At 47.7% G+C, this 15,843-nt stretch overlaps 3 protein-coding genes across 4 annotated transcripts; 2 read left to right on the top strand and 1 right to left on the bottom strand.

Annotated features, from left to right (window-relative positions):
* Nucleotides 1-1,490: 1,490 nt before the first annotated feature.
* LOC120707619 (O-acyltransferase WSD1-like) lies at nucleotides 1,491-9,475 on the top strand. Of its 2 annotated transcripts, none has more exons than XM_039992550.1 (7): nucleotides 1,491-2,023; nucleotides 7,104-7,736; nucleotides 7,866-7,932; nucleotides 8,031-8,104; nucleotides 8,211-8,426; nucleotides 8,596-8,761; nucleotides 8,894-9,475. In XM_039992550.1, the coding sequence occupies exons 1-7, from the start codon at nucleotides 1,712-1,714 to the stop codon at nucleotides 8,953-8,955; spliced, it is 1,530 nt and encodes a 509-aa protein (XP_039848484.1). In that variant the 5' UTR covers nucleotides 1,491-1,711; the 3' UTR covers nucleotides 8,956-9,475. The 2 variants fall into 2 exon arrangements, with proteins under 2 accessions (XP_039848484.1, XP_039848483.1); XM_039992549.1 differs by having other exon boundaries at nucleotides 1,496-2,023; nucleotides 8,624-8,761.
* Nucleotides 9,476-10,571: 1,096 nt separating this feature from the next.
* LOC120707620 (cytochrome b561 and DOMON domain-containing protein At3g61750-like) lies at nucleotides 10,572-12,899 on the top strand. The gene is made up of 4 exons (XM_039992551.1): nucleotides 10,572-11,037; nucleotides 11,175-11,571; nucleotides 11,876-12,162; nucleotides 12,347-12,899. The coding sequence occupies exons 1-4, from the start codon at nucleotides 10,873-10,875 to the stop codon at nucleotides 12,605-12,607; spliced, it is 1,110 nt and encodes a 369-aa protein (XP_039848485.1). The 5' UTR covers nucleotides 10,572-10,872; the 3' UTR covers nucleotides 12,608-12,899.
* Nucleotides 12,900-13,168: 269 nt separating this feature from the next.
* LOC120707621 (transcription initiation factor TFIID subunit 11-like) lies at nucleotides 13,169-15,615 on the bottom strand. Its single transcript, XM_039992552.1, has 4 exons — nucleotides 15,219-15,615; nucleotides 14,564-14,651; nucleotides 13,901-14,000; nucleotides 13,169-13,577 (listed from the first exon to the last, which is right to left on the bottom strand). Exons 1-4 carry the CDS (start codon nucleotides 15,527-15,529, stop codon nucleotides 13,450-13,452), a joined length of 627 nt encoding a protein of 208 aa, XP_039848486.1. The 5' UTR covers nucleotides 15,530-15,615; the 3' UTR covers nucleotides 13,169-13,449.
* Nucleotides 15,616-15,843: the final 228 nt, after the last annotated feature.

Here is a 15,843-nt window from a genome sequence, read left to right as displayed (position 1 = left end):
AAGCTTTCAGTGGTATTTTAAGGAAGTCGCAATCTTTCAATGCTATGACACCAATTTTCCCTGATGACTAAGTTCAGACGTCGGGCGTCGCCTGAGTTTTAAGAGAATATTCTTCACACACTTGACGGTAGCGTTCGTGGATTGAATAGATAGGATCTAGAATTTTAACTCAGGGTATGCCGAACCATTACTCTAATGTATAATTTGGTAAGATCCAATGAACACTTTGACAAATAAATTTAAAATTTGCAAAGCAATTTGTTACACACAAGCACACAGAATAACTAAAAGCAATATTTTAAAGTCCCTTTGATATATTAAAGTCACACAACCGACAAGAGGAAAGGGATGCTCATGGTGGAGTATGGGAATCAGATGTGATCAAACTATGAAAGATATGTTCAAGGCGCTTGAACAGAGTATTTGGATTATTTTGGATTTCTGGTGATCATTTCTCCAAATCAGAAACCTAACTGACATTACAACCATAGAAATATGCAAGATTTCGAGTATCTATGTCTTGTCAGTGGAAGACTGAAACTTGATAGAATAGATGCAATCAAATCCTATCAATGGTGATCAGATCATCGCCGGCAACAATGGCCATCAGCAAGAGCCCATAGACTAAAGGACGTGTTGCGTTTTATTGATCTAGATAGCTTGCGATCGTATCGGGGGATTGGACGAGCGGCCGCACACAATAGGAAACCGTCAGCTATGGAGATCGATTGTTGTGCAAGGAAGGTTTGCTCTTTTACACATAAGCAGTTTAGACTAGACATGATTTGCAGGGTATGCCATGGCCCAACTGGCATACCCTGTAGATCCGCCCTTGTTGTAGTAGTATTTCTTAGTTTCTGAGTTCGACTTTTGGTAGAAACTAGTTTCAGAATGAGATTAAAAAAGTCCCCCTCAGTAACTAGAGAAATCAGGATTCAGAAAATTTTCTCGACCAAGAGCCGAAGTCAATTTCTCTTAATAAAAAATGGCGGAGCCGTCCTACCCAGTCTAGTTTTTGTTGGAACCGGACACACCCGGTGAACCTCTGTGCTGCTGTGATTGTGCCTTCTTTCTTATATCTTATAAATTTATCGTACATTTTAGCCTTCAAGGAATCAGCAATGGATGGAAAAGCCTCGTTCTGAGGTACGCCGCCGGCCGCCGCCGAGATCGACCGTGACTTCACTACGATTGAGCAGCTGCGTGCGCTGAACTGGAAAAGGTCTGAACCCAACCACGCACGCACGTCGACGTCCCAGCTCTGCTGATCAGGTTTCAGGTGCCCAGAATCCACGCCTGACCTGTAGGAGAGGCGTACACAACACACACTGTAGAAGAGCGCCGCCCGTTCAAGGCACACAGTTCTCTGTCAGCCTCGGCCAAACCGTCGACCCATCACCCCAGCCAGCCACGTGTCCGGTCGCCGATCTCGCCGTGATGAGGCGCCACTACTGCTACCGCTATGCACTCCGCGGGCGCGGCGTGCGATACGTGCCGGCACAAATCAGTTCCCCGGCGGTTGCTACTAGAAGCTCGCGCGACGCGCAAGTCGCAAGCGAGCGCGCGCGTGGTTGCCTTTTCCCACTCCCCCCGGCACGGACGACGCCACTGGCAGCTTCGCATACCTGCGTGCGCCGCGCGCAGTCAACACCGGAAGAATCAAGAATCCCAGGAGGCGCGCGCGCGCACGAGAGCTCACTCGACGGGGGCGATGGATCCCGGCGCCGGCGCCAGCGCCACGCTGCGGAAGCGGGCGTTGTCCATCGACACGGCGGCCGCGACGGCGATCGAGTTCGAGAGCAAGGAACCGGCGGGCGGCGGGCGGGAGGGTGAGGGGTTCGGCGCCGATAATTCCGTGGGCGAGGAGGAACCGGTGAGCCCGACGGGGCGGCTGTTCCGTGAGCCGCACTTCCGCTGCCACATCGTGTCCGTGTTCGGCCTCGCCGCGCCGGTCGACCTGCCGGCGCTCCGGGACGGGGTCGCCGCCACGCTCGCCCGCCACCCACGCTTCTGCAGCGTCCAGGTATGCCTGCGCGCTCGCTTCTTACCCACCATCGCCCGTCCGTTCCGCGAGTTCCATTCGTGGACTCATCCGCTGTTCGTGATGCGGGGATATTTGCTAGCTGCCCGACTGACGTCTGAACGAAGAAGAAGATTAGGCAAGCCATGGCCATATCTTCCTTCTTCGCTTTGCCGTTCCTTTTCTTCTAGACTTTTGAACAAGCACCCTCTGCTAAGCTAGTTGCGTTTAACTGTAGCGCTCTGTGTTTGAAAAGTACTGGCAGTTTTGCTTACTATTTTCTCCGATCCGTTCTAAATTAAAAAAAAAGTTTAAAAAACTCAATTTATATCTAACTTTGACCGAGTTAGTACAAAATAGCATCTACAGTACCAGATAAATAAACACCATGCATGCATGACATATTTCACGAAGGATTTTAATGGAATTTACCTGATGTTTCAGATGCTGGTGCAATTTCTATGAAACAGTCAAAAAAATTTAAAAAACACAAAGGAGTGAGTTGCGTCTATATATAGAGCAGAGTACTTGCTGAAACTTTAACATTTTCCCTACATGCATTGCTGTCCTTTTATCCTAAGGTTGAGGTTAGTTGCTGCACATGCTGCGATAAAGAAGAGAGTTCAATATGTTCAAACTAGCTAGTTCCCCGCGTGTCTCGTAGCTAATATACGTGTGGCGGACACTGTCCTGGCAACAAGGCAGCTTTCAGTTCGTAGCTGTGAAAGGAACATGCATGGTCTCTTGGCATCGTTGAACGTTCGTCGCCTGATCTCTTGTGAGGTGCCAAACCAATTGGTTCGTGTGCCGAGTTCAGTCATATATGGCTGCTTTTTACCTGTAAACGATTGGGTTGCTACTACTTTCGACGTCCTACTCAGTGGCGGACCTAGCATTGAAACTTAGGGTATGCCGGGTCAAAATTTCAACATTCAATTTGGTATTCGGTATAATCTAAAAAACGGTACACAACAAAAAAAATCCACGAGCAATTCAGTATATAAGCAACTAGGTTCAGTACTTGCATACACTTGATTACAATATAAATAGTAGAAGCACATTAAGTCTTAGAATTACATAAAATAAACTTACACACCTACAATAGTTCAAAGAGATTACCTTATTTCTTCTTATCAGGCCTACGCTTCCTAAAGCTCATGAAAGTATTAATTATATCATCTTCATCCACTTGAAAGAAGATATCTCGCTCGATGAATGTGTGTAAACAATCATCCAAAAGACTATCTCCCATCTTATTTCTCAGCTTAGTTTTCACAAAAGTCAATGCAGAGAAGACCCTTTCAACACTTGCCGTTGCCACCGGTAGAAGCAAGACCAATTTGAGAAGATTATAAACCATAGCATAAATCTTATGCCTCCCAGTTTGAACTAGTTTAGTTGAGAGTTCAACAAGATTATTAAGACCTTTGAAGCTATCCTCATGTCTGATGTCATCAATATAATTGTCAAGATGCAATTCAAGTTTGACCAAATGCGACTCAAAGAAGTCATTAGGGTAGAAATCAGCAAGCCTACGTAACTTTTGTGCCTTAAAAGAAGCAAAAGAATCAGCAAGACTGAAGGCTGACATACAAGAAAGCAGCTCCAAATTAACCTTGTCAAATCGATTGTCAAGCTCTTGACTGATATGATCAATAACCCCAATAAATACTTCTCTTCTAAAGTGATGATCTATTGTTTGGTTTCGGGCAAACCGTGCAGATCTTCCATAAGGCACATACTGACCATCCATTGCAGGAACTTGGACACCATGTTTATTGCAAAACAAAGTGACCCGTTGAAGAAATTGATCCCACCCATTAGACCTCAGTTTTTGCATTCTAGCCTTTGCCACACGAACAAGTGATATTGCATTAAGAATATCTTGTTCTCTTCTTTGTAAGCACTCAGATAATTCATTTGTGTATCCAAGAATAATAAGCATTAAGTGTGCAGCAAAAACAAAGTCAAATGACTCAAATACTCCAACTATAGCATGTATTTTTGGCCAATCACCCTTTTGTGTTGGATCTTCTCCAAGAGTAATGAGTACGTCTTGAATTGTGGGATACATAGAAATAATGTTGACAATAGTTCTGTAATGAGAGCCCCACCGAGTATCATCAGGCCTAGGTAATCCCCTCTCTTGATTTAATCCACTCCCAGTTTCTAGTTCCTCACACTCAATTGCTTTCATGACACTTTCAAGTCTAGAATTCCTAATCATGCCATGACGCTTACAAGAAACTCCAACAATATTCAGCAAGAGAGATACTTGATCGAAAAACCACACGCAATCATTATTTCCCTTAGCAATAGCAACAAGAACTAATTGGAGTTGATGTGCAAAACAATGGATATAATAAGCAGAAGGTGATTCTTGCATAATCAATGTTTTTAGCCCTTTAATATGTCCTTTCATATTGCTAGCCCCATCATAACCTTGACCACGAATCCGAGTGATGCTCAAGCCATGACTAGCAAGTAGAGATTCAATTGCTTCCTTAAGTGATAAAGAAGTTGTATCATCTACATGAACAACTCCAAGAAAATGCTCACATGGCCTTCCCAATTTATCAACATAACGCAAGCAAAGAGCTAATTGTTCCTTATGTGATATGTCACTAGACTCATCTGCTAGAATTGCAAAGGGCTCCTCACCAAGTTCTTCAATTATTTTCTTTCTTGTTTCTATGGCACAACATTGAATAAGTTGCTTTTGTATCTTTGGGCTGGTTAAGAGGCAATTACCTGGAGCATTGTTGAGAACATACTTATTGACTTCTTCACTATTGGCTGCAAGAAATTTCAGAAGCTCAATAAAATTCTCTCTATTGCTAGAGTCTTCACTTTCATTATGTCCACGGAAGGCCAACCCTTGATGCAATAGAAACTTCAAACATCTCAGTGAATACCTCAATCTGATCATATAAAGACGACGATCCTCATTACTCCACTTCTCAATTTTATCATCAATTGCTGCATTAGGATTCATAAAGCCAATATATTTCTCTTGAGCTGCCTTGTGTGCAACAGAACACATATGTTTCAGAAGTGATTTCTCTCCTATATTCCAATTGTTCCAACCCTTTGCTGTAAATGCATCTGTCCCCTTGCCCTTACTTTGTTTGTCCTTGAACAAGTAGCATAAGAAGCAAAACACAGCTTCCTTTTTTGTACTATATTCAACCCAATCATATTTGTAAAACCATACACAATTGAAACCCCGCTCTCTACCTCCAATTGCTCTTTTCTTAAATTCATGTGAATAAGGTTGGTATGGACCATTAAGAATATATGACCTTCTAATTGCATCTTGATCATTAAAAGGATAACTTGCAATGGGGAGCCTTTCAGCTGGATCATGAGGAAGGCGATTGATATCATAAATCGGTGATTGTGGTGGCAAAACATTTTCAGTTGGTGGTGGGATTGGCGCTGGAATTGGTGGCATGATATCATCTTCAGTTTCAATTGATTCTGAAAGCACACTAGATGCCACAAGACTAGGATTCACATCTTCTTCAATTATTCTTTCTTGCTCTTGAATTTGCTCTTCCACAACTGTTGCAGCCGGAACTGGTGAAGGAGATGATGAAGAAGCAGCAAGCTTCTTTGCTATATGCTTCTGAAAAAGTGATGCGATGCTCCCATCCCTCTTCATTGTTCATAGGATCTATAGAAAAATAGAATACATCAATAATCTACTAATCTACTGAGTACTGACTAGGCCACTAGGGTTATGGGTTAAGAAGGGGATCTGAAATTCTCAATCGGGATTTACCTTTGCGGGCTAGATACTTCCTCTGGGCGCCGAGGATGGTCGACGGCCGGCGCTGGCTGGTGCCGGTGGGCGCGCGGTGGCTGATGCCTGATGGCGCGGCAAACTGAGCGGGTTGGGGAGGGGGCCTCGAGGCGCGGCCGCGCGGGGGCGACAGCGACCGGCACGGCGAGCCGGCGTCCGTCCTCCGGCGACCTGCGCGGGGCGCGACTACGCAGCTAGAGTGCTGGGCGACGGCGCGACGCCGAGATCGAGCGGAGGAGACCCACGGGCGCTCGCGACTCGCGAGGCGGCGTGACTGCGTGAGGGAGTCGGGAGCGGAAGGGAGTCGTGTTTTCTTTCCTGCTGTGCGGCTCCTCTCGTGGGAAGGAGCAGGCCGATTGCTTGTTGGGCCTCCTCTCGTGGTTGGGTCTTTTTTTTTTTTTGAGCTGCGCCCGTCCGCTCGATTGGAAAGGTGAGAGCTAGGCCGAGCCGCGAGAGGCAGCTGCACCCCGCGCAGGCCAATTCCATCCTCCAGGGTGGGCCGCTTAGGGTATGCCACGGCATACCCTGGCCACCCTGTAGGTCCGCCAGTGGTCCTACTCCTAGTTTGCTGACTTGTTGCATATCCAAAAACTAGCTTAGTTATTGATCTAAGGAGGGTTGATTGTGATCATTAGGGCCTCTTTGTGCAGCTTCACGAAGAGCTTCTAGTGAAGATGTGCCAAACGGGATTTTTTTGACCGTCTCCAGGTGTGAATCTGTCCATAAAGCTCATTTCAGCTTCCACTAGTGGGATGAAGCCACAAAACATAGCTTCAACCGGCTTCACCTCCATCTTGTTGTTTTGCCAAACGTTTTCCAAAACAGTTTTAGCTTCACTAGCCGTTTTAGGAGAAGCCGAAACTATGCCAAACGGAGCCTCAGATTGCAAATAGTATCAACGTTGTCGAGAGACCACATGTCCCCATGCATTAATTAATGGACTCGTTAGAGTACAATGTAGTGGCAGAATTAGGACTAAAATCTACCTATGGCGAAACTATGATGACGGTTGTGGTGTTTGTCGGCCAGCAAGTATGGTGGCCGCTATGACTCGCTATACCGGTGGCTCTGCCATTGGTGCAATGTTGTCTCTATCAAAGTTTATCCTAGTAGTGGCACCCGTTGTATGCAGCCCCATTTCAGTTGATGGCGGTGCATTTCTCTATATAAGCTTGTGGGAGGGGGCACACCATGCAGACATGCATGTCTTTTGTTCATTGTTTCTTTGTTGTTTTTGAGGAACAATGTCTGCAGGTCTTAAACGGGTTCGAAATGCAGGTGTTCAACGAGTTCGAAAAGGACGCCAGGCCCAAATGGGTCCGGACGGCGGTGAACCTGGACGACCACATCATCGTCCCGGAGCTGGACCCGGCCGCCACGTCGGCCGACCCGGACAGGGCCCTGGAGGACTACGTGTCGTCGCTGTCGACGCGGCCCATGGACCACTCCATCCCGCTGTGGGAGGTCCACGTCCTCGACTTCCCCACCGCCGAGGCCGCCGCCGCCGTCGCGCTCCGCGTGCACCACTCCGTCGGCGACGGCGTCTCCATGCTCTCCCTCTTCATGGCCTGCACCCGCAGCGCCGCGGACCCGGGCGCGCTCCCCGCCCTCCCGCCGGCGCGCCGCCCGGGCCCCGTCCACGCGGTGCGGCGGCGGCCGCCGCTCTCCTCGCCCGCGGGCGCCTTCCTCGACGCGCTGGCGGCGCTGGCCGCGTGGGTCGTGGCGCTTCTCGTGCTCGCGTGGCACACCGTGGTGGACGTGGCGCGCTTCGTCGCGACGGCGGCGTCGCTGCTGGGCGACGCGCCCACGGTGCTCAAGGCCCAGGAGGGCACCGAGTTCCGGCCCAAGCGCTTCGTGAACCGCACGCTCAGCCTCGACGACATCAAGTTCGTCAAGAACGCCATGAGCTGTGTACGTTCGAGCTTCTCTTCTTGGCCACTACCGTACTGATTCTCTTTCTTGTTCACCTCTTTTCTTTAAAGATCTCCAACAAATACTTAACTCACAAATAATGTTTCCATTGTATTCGCACCTTTTCAGACTGTAAATGATGTTTTGCTTGGAATAACCTCCGCGGCGCTTTCACGGTATTATTTCCGTAAAACAGGTGAGCGTCTGATCGAGATGCAGAGATGCGTCTTGGCAGTGCAGTGATTCAGGTCGCTGTGGACCATTTCCAACTGATGCCGTAACCACGATCTTCAGGTGAAAGCGACAACAAGAGCCTCACTGTGCGATCCGCTGTTCTTGTCAACTTACGGCCGACGCCGGGCATACAGGTGAGCCGCTCTACCACGTCCTCGTCGATCACATCACATACACTTGGGTGAAGTGAAGATATTTCGGCGCTCCCATTTTTTGTGATCTTGGTGGCATGATGAGCAGACATTGGCGAGCATGATGGAGTCCGGCAAGGACAACGGCGCGAGGTGGGGAAACAAGATCGGCTACATGCTGATCCCCTTCCACCTGGCTAGGCACGAGGACCCCGTCGAGTACGTCCGGAGGGCGACCAAGGTCGCGCGCAGGAAGAAGAGCTCCATGGAGTCCGTCTTCACCTTCTGGAGCGGCTACATGGTCCTCAAGCTTTTCGGTATCAAGGTGCGCTGGATTTGCTTGCTAGTATCTCTGACCCGGCGCCTCTGTTTTCGGCTGTGTGAGCTCTTACCATGTGATGGACGGGAAGAACCGGCCACCGTTTGTTGCCGTGCATTGTTCAGCACTGAAATAAAAATTGATCAGCTCAATCTAGATTCGCCCTGCCTGACAGAGCTTGCAACCTGGATGCGCATGTGCAGGCAGCAGCCGCGCTCTGCTACGGCATGTTCGCGCACACCACGCTGTCCTTCTCCAACATGGTCGGGCCAACCGAGCAGGTGCTCTTCTGCGGCAACCCCATCGTCTACATCGCCCCCGGCACCTACGGGCACCCACATGTAGGTTCTTCTCCTGTCCGGAAGGCCGGAACTTGATGCATGTGCCTTGTTTCTGCACGCAATCAGCAATCCTGAAGAATCTGCAGTGACTGGTCAATCATTTGGTCTGGATGTGTGTGTGTGTGTGTGCAGGCCCTGACCATACATTACCAGAGTTACATGAACAAAGTGAAGCTGGTCCTGTCGGTAGATGAATCGCAGTTCCCAGACTGCCATCAACTTCTGGACGACTTCGCCGAGTCCCTCAAGCTCATCCTCGAGGCGGCTCCGCGGAAACAAGAGGCGGCCCAAGTTGGTACTCGCAGTTGAAGTGTATATAAGTTGAAAAGGATTCTTGTTGATCTTCAAAAAAAAAAAAGGATTTTTGTTGTACTGCAGCCAGCCATGAACCATGATCATTGGCTCATTGCTCATCAACGAGCTGATCTGTCAGAAATATTAGCACTGGACAGAAGAAACATACCACAAACAGTACCTAGCCGATATCAAACTGTGCAGATCTGCTTGAAGTTCTTGCTTATTTGTGGTTTTTTGCATTTGAAATCTTGTCGCTGATCTGGACAAACTTTCGGCCTTCGGGTGGCTTGATAGGACACAGCAGACGTTGAGGGCTTCAGGCTTACAGCTTACATAATCTTATCAAATCTTGTTGCTGGCCTGGACAAACATTTTGGGTGATCTTTGAACAGTATGCAGAAGGCAATGATTTGGAAAGCTACTCTCTCCGTTTTTATTTACATGTTGTGTTTGTTTTAAGTCAAACTTGACAATCTTTGATCAAACTTATAGAAAAAAAATTAATAACATTTACAATACAATTTTTTTATTGAATCCAGCATGAAGTAAATGTTGATAGTGCATATGTTAGATAGTATAGTTGCTGCTATATTTTTCTATATATTTAGTCAAAGGTAGTCGAATTTGACTAATTGGCTTAACAAATTTAATGCGGCATGTAAATAAAAATAGAGAGAATAGCAAATGATTAATGAGTTTTGTATAATAACATTTCTTTTCCGCTAAAACTCATCTTAAGCTTGCGCACGTGGGCCACTTGTAGCTATAGGCGACGCATTAGGAAAGAATCACACTCACACAGCCTCCCACCGACGATAAATAGGAGCTCCCTCCGAACCGTAGAAAATGAAGTACATCAGTACATGATGCTGCCTACCGACACACAGCGTGTTGGATTCATCTCCTTGCTGAATTTGCTGCATACAATACAAGATTTTTGTTTTCTTGGCAACTCAATTCATTTCCAGGGAAGTGTTCCATGTAAGATATATGCCATCTGAATTTTATATGGAGAACTCACTCAGCTGAATTTTCTGTCATCTTGGTATCTCTTTTCCTTTTTGCGAATGCGAAATGCCATATGTGACTTCTGCGACAACGACGGTTGGGGAAATGTCGAAACTCGAAAGGATTGAGGGTGTAGGTATTATATATGGCTTCTGAACAGGATCCGGTTGAAGAGTCGATATTTTATCAGGTGGTTGCAGCTACCAAGGTGGTTGCAGCGAACCAGAGTGTATATATGTGATTTTATATACTGCAGTACTGCACACTGATAGCGTTGGTTGGAGGAGGAAGAACATGCTTGCATGTGTAGGCGTGAATCCTAGCGTTTTTCATAAAAGACCCCAACCTGGCAACATGTTTCTACCGGCGTGTTATGCGGCGTTGGAACGTTATATGTTTTGTTATTTTCTGATATCCTCTGTTATGGCACTATATGTTTTGTTAGGCACTATCGGAGTCGGGTGGCACTATATGTTTTGTTAGGCGGGGGCGGAGGACGCGTGGCGGGGTGGAGAAGATGAACAGGGCTTCTGCGATGGGATTCATGGAAATCGCATAAAACGATGAATCATGGCCGCTAGCAGCATGCCAATATCATAAGCATAATCGCAAGCTGCATCCAGGTTGCAGCTGCCGCCTCCACCAAGCAGAAGGGGAAAAGCAGCTCGTTCCAGAGGCCAGTAAAAGTAAAGGTAAAGCTACTACCCGGTGGTTGGCACGTCGCAGTTGATACGGAGGTGTAGGCCGCTGCCCGCCGCACGGCGCTTCTCCCCCACGTCGCCGGCTCCGGTTCCCTGACGCGGGGAATGTTGGAGATGGGGCGCGCGTCCGCCGGCGCGCTGCTCGTCGCGCTCGCCGTCCTCGCGCCGGCGGCGACGGAGCAGACCTGCGGGGACGAGCTGCCGCCAGAGCTCGTCGGCAACTACTCGGGGCTCGCCTGCGCCCCCGTCTGGAACAACTTCGTGCTCCGGGTACGTGCCTCTCTCGCCACCAGTACTTCGATTCGCGAGTTTCTCGCCGCGTCGCGCTGGATCCATGGCGATCCGGCGCGGAGCCCGCGCTCCCATTGGCGCTCGCTGAACTCCCGCTGCTCTGCCCTCGGCTGCAGTACGCGCAGGGCAAGGACAACGTGCTGCGGGTGGTGCTGTCGACCATGTACAGCACGGGGTGGGTGGGGATGGGGTTCTCCAAGGACGGCCTCATGGTGGGCTCGAGCGCCATGGTGGGGTGGATGGGCAAGACGGGGGTCGCCCACATCAAGCAGTTCTCGCTGCAGGGCAAGGTCCCCTCGCAGGTGGTCGTGGACAAGGGCTCCCTCGTCTCCAACGACCACGACCACACCGTGCTCGTGCAGCAGGCCAAGATCTACCTCGCCTTCCAGCTCAGGTTCCCCGCGCCGCTCAAGCGCCAGAACGTGCTCCTCGCCATCGGCTCCGCCATCCCCGTCAACGACCGCCTCTCCGAGCACCAGAGCAAGACCTCCATCACCTTCGATTTCACCACAGGTCCGTTTCGATTGCTTGATTCTAGTGCCACCCGACTGATGCCCATAGATTTGGGGAAGAGAAATGTGTACCGTCAGTATTTTGTTTTCTGATGGAGGCTGGAATTTCAGTATATTTAGGGAAAACAAATCAGTAATTTGAACAATAGAAAGCGGTTGTGCAACACTTGGATCTGACCTATCCTTCCCAAATTAGAGAACCATAACTCTCGCAAATGACAGTCAATGGAGAATGCACTTCTGATCTGACGACTGAGCCACCAAATCATTCTCCTCACGAAAAACAAAAACTTCCTTGTTTGCAGGCAGCTCTTCAAGCGCTTCATCCTTCCCGGAAGGTCTGAAAAGGACTCATGGGGCGCTCAACTTGTTCGCGTGGGGTGTGCTCCTGCCAATTGGCGCCATCGTTGCAAGGTACTGCAGGAGATGGGACCCTCTGTGGTTCTACCTCCATGCCGGCATCCAGTTTGTGGGATTCATCCTGGGTCTGGCCGGCATTGTGGCTGGAGTATCATTGTACAACAAGATCCAAGCCAACGTCCCCTCGCACAGGGGCCTCGGCATATTTGTGCTTGTGCTAGGCATCTTGCAGGTATGTGCTTAAGTGCTTTCTGCTTCTGTATAGCTGAAATCATGTCATGTAGCTGAAGTCAAAACAGTTTGATTGAGAACACTGACAGTAGTTAACTACTTTGCACTACAAGTAGTAATCTAACCCCAGCATTTTCAATATAAAACTTGCTACATAGACCTGAAATGTCTGTCTACTTCTTCAGATCCTAGCAATCTTCCTGAGGCCCAACAAGGACTCCAAGTACCGCAAATTCTGGAACTGGTACCACCACTGGGTAGGCCGGCTTGCGCTCTTCTTTGCGGCGATTAACATCGTCATCGGGATCAAGGTTGGCACCGCTGGCAACTCGTGGAAGATCGGCTACGGTTTCAACCTTGCCATCCTCCTGATCACCATCATCGCCCTGGAAGTCCTGCTGTGGACGAGGTGGAGAAACAACAGCGGTTCTACGGGGGCGTATTAAGGACGATCAGTTAGGTTCTTGTGTCATGGTATAACTGAAGGAGGTTCATATTCTTTCGATGTTTCTGCGTGCTATGCTGTTGCTGTAGCGTTCGTGCGTGCTGCGCGGTCTTTTGCAGCAGCAAAGATCTGCAAGATCAATAGCCTATATGATGACTTTTTTTGCCCTTTTGGCGTGTAAAAGCATGAGATGGTCAGCGGACTTGTCTGTGCTCAGGCTTGCCGTTCCGGTGCTTTTGGGATTTAGGAGTGCTCGAAATGGAAAATGGGATGGTTGCATTTCCCTTTGTGCGAATGGTCAATGATGGATCTGGTGTGCCCGCCTGAGCATGACGAAGCTGCGTGGGGTTCTTAACCTGATTCTTTTTCCAAGGGGTCTAGTGCACGAACTGCGGTTCAAATTGAAGAGAAACTCGAGTGCAAAGCAACGTTAACAGAACAATGAAATGCTGACACCAAGTCTCCGAGACTTTTTAGGCATATGTCAAGAACAGATCTAATGCAATGCAACAATGCAAGAAGCCAAATCCACGGTTCACCATAGTTGCCCATACAGTGCATATGTAGCAAGCCATACCTCTGCTTCTTTTGGATCACAAACACGAATGATATTTAAATACACCCAAATGGTACATGCAATTTGTTCGATGGTCAAAATACAGTACACTGGGTTAATAATCCTAGCTTTACTTTATACACAGCATTTTTCCCCCAAGATATGTAAGATGATGCTTGCAGTTACAAGGGAAATGAAAGGCCATTGTTCCACATCTAGCATCACACTTTCATGTTTTGACAGAAAGACCCAACTCTGTCCTGATTGATATCAACAGAGATGCTTCTCTAACGGAAAAGCCTAGGAACAGATCGTCGTGGTATCTTCCCTTCAAGCTTCAGTCTTCTGTATGCTTCCCTGATGTGGCAAGGTCTAATCGGTCCAGAATCCTTCCTCTCAGTCATCACTATCCTGGCTGCAATACACAATCAAATTGTTAGGAACAAGCCACCAATCAAGAAAACCATGCTGCTATTTTTTTTGTTGAAAAGTACATTTGTTTAATACAATATATTAATATAGTGAACCATACTTGAAAATTTCTGCTAGCCAAAAATATGTGTTTTTCATATAATATAGTGAGCTGGGAAGCAAAAATGGACCTCTTGACAGGGACAACTATCGAAGCCAAACTAAAACATAAAATTGTGCTAGTCAATAGAACAGATGGGCGCTATGGTTGTCATGCTCAGACACAAGTTGCTAGTCAATATTACAACGCAAGTATTATGAACTTGCCTGTTTCAATTAGCTCTCCAACAAACATCTTTGCTATCCCTGATACCACAATTGATGTAGGGATAGATATCTTCTGACTTCCAGTGATGCTTGCCAATAGCTGCAAGTAAACACAATAATTGATCAAATATACAAAAATCGCCAGACTGATTTGAGTAACTGGATAGCAAACACATGATAACAAGATCGGAGTCAGTTATTATCCTGCCTATTTGTTTGCATGACAGTAAGTTTTGGAGCTTTCAAATATTTCAAGAGGAGTACAGAATGATGAGAAATCAAGTTTCCAAACTAAGGAAGAAACCAACTTTCCAAACTAGGAAAAAACTAGGAAAAAATTAAGTAATCCATGCATTTTGGGAAAATACAACTCAAGACATGTTACCGATATAATCATCTTGGTATGCTTCATACAAGGCATGCAGCACAATAATTTCCCCAACTGAAGTGAACAAATAAGTCATTCACTTTAGCAAAAAAAAACATTTATGAGATATAAGATATCACTGAATTGGTACTACGCTTAACAGCGCATTCAAGGCGATACAAATATATACTCTATAAGCATATATTCATTTACAAGCCAAACATCGAGGTGTATTGGAGCAAATATGCAAGATACGTCAGATCAGATCATTCAATTTATATGATCTTTGATCATACCCTTTTCATGTTTGATTTCTGAAATCCTGATCTTCGGAATGACTCATAACGGTTCATCTGCTCTTCCGTAAATTGGGACAGTATAGCACTGACAAATGAGACAGTTAGAATATACACACAATTTTCTTAAGATAGGCATATAATTTTGAATCCATAACGAAATATAAATCCTTTTCTTTCTAAACAGAAACAAATATTCCAAGTAACAAGTATACTGTAGAAAAACTTCCTTTCTAAATTACAAATTATTATAACTGAAAAGAGTCGACTATTGAACACTAACTACACTAACAAAAAGGCGGAAAAGAGCAAACAAAACATGATTCGATTGACAGCTGCTAGTTTTGTTATATAAAGTTGGTTTCTGTAAGGTTAACAAAAGCCGACTAAGAACGGAACTAGGATAACCCAAATAAAATGAATTTGTACTCCAATAAGCCAAGGAATGGCCAATTACTTGGTTTGTACTTGTAACTGATCTCCCCGTATTGAACATAGGCAGATTTAGGGTTCGCTGGCTTGCGGTTGACCAATCGATTATCCAATACTAGAGATTACTGAGAATACGAAGACCCAACGAATTTCTACCGCTATCAAGGCAATGTAATTTACTAGATACGAGCGTTGAACAGGCAAGGCATAATGAGGCACGGACTTCATCTTGGCGAGCTTGTCGGGGTCGCCGGTGCTGGAGGGGAGCTTCTCGAGGTCGACCTCCATCTGGTCCTCCTCATCGTCCTCGTCCTCCTGCTGCTCCCTCTGGACCCGGCCCTTGGCCTTGGCCGCGGCCGCGGCGAGCGCCGCCGGGGCCGCCGGCTGCCGCGGCGGCGGGGCGCGCGGGCCGCCGCCATCGTACTCGTCGGGGTCGTCCGCGGGGCCCGCCGCGCCGGCCTCCTCCTCCGGCGGCGCCGGCGACTCCGGCGGCGAGTCCTGCTCCTCGACGGCCGCCTCGAAGGGGTCCTTCATGGTCGACGCGCGGCGGTGGCGGTGGCGGTGGATGGGCGAGCTGAGTCCGATGCGAGTGGCCGGAGCACGGACGTCACGAGAAGAGGAGAGGGGAAGGGCTGGCTCGGGCCTCGGGGAGCCTCTGGACTCTTCTTTTGGGGTCGGCAATGCCGGAACTTTTTCATTTCTATATTTAAAAATATAAAAAATTTCAAAAATATATGGCCGTTTTGAAAAATTTCAAAAATGGGTGCCTGTCGCCCTGTGGAGAGGCGACAGGGGGCCTGTCGCCCACTGGCCGGGCGACATGAGCTTTTTGTAAATTTTTTATTTAC

The sequence above is a fragment of the Panicum virgatum genome, chromosome 5K (assembly GCF_016808335.1).
Source record: "Panicum virgatum strain AP13 chromosome 5K, P.virgatum_v5, whole genome shotgun sequence".
Classification (NCBI taxonomy): domain Eukaryota; kingdom Viridiplantae; phylum Streptophyta; class Magnoliopsida; order Poales; family Poaceae; genus Panicum; species Panicum virgatum.
This window is presented reverse-complemented; position numbering and strand designations above follow the sequence as displayed.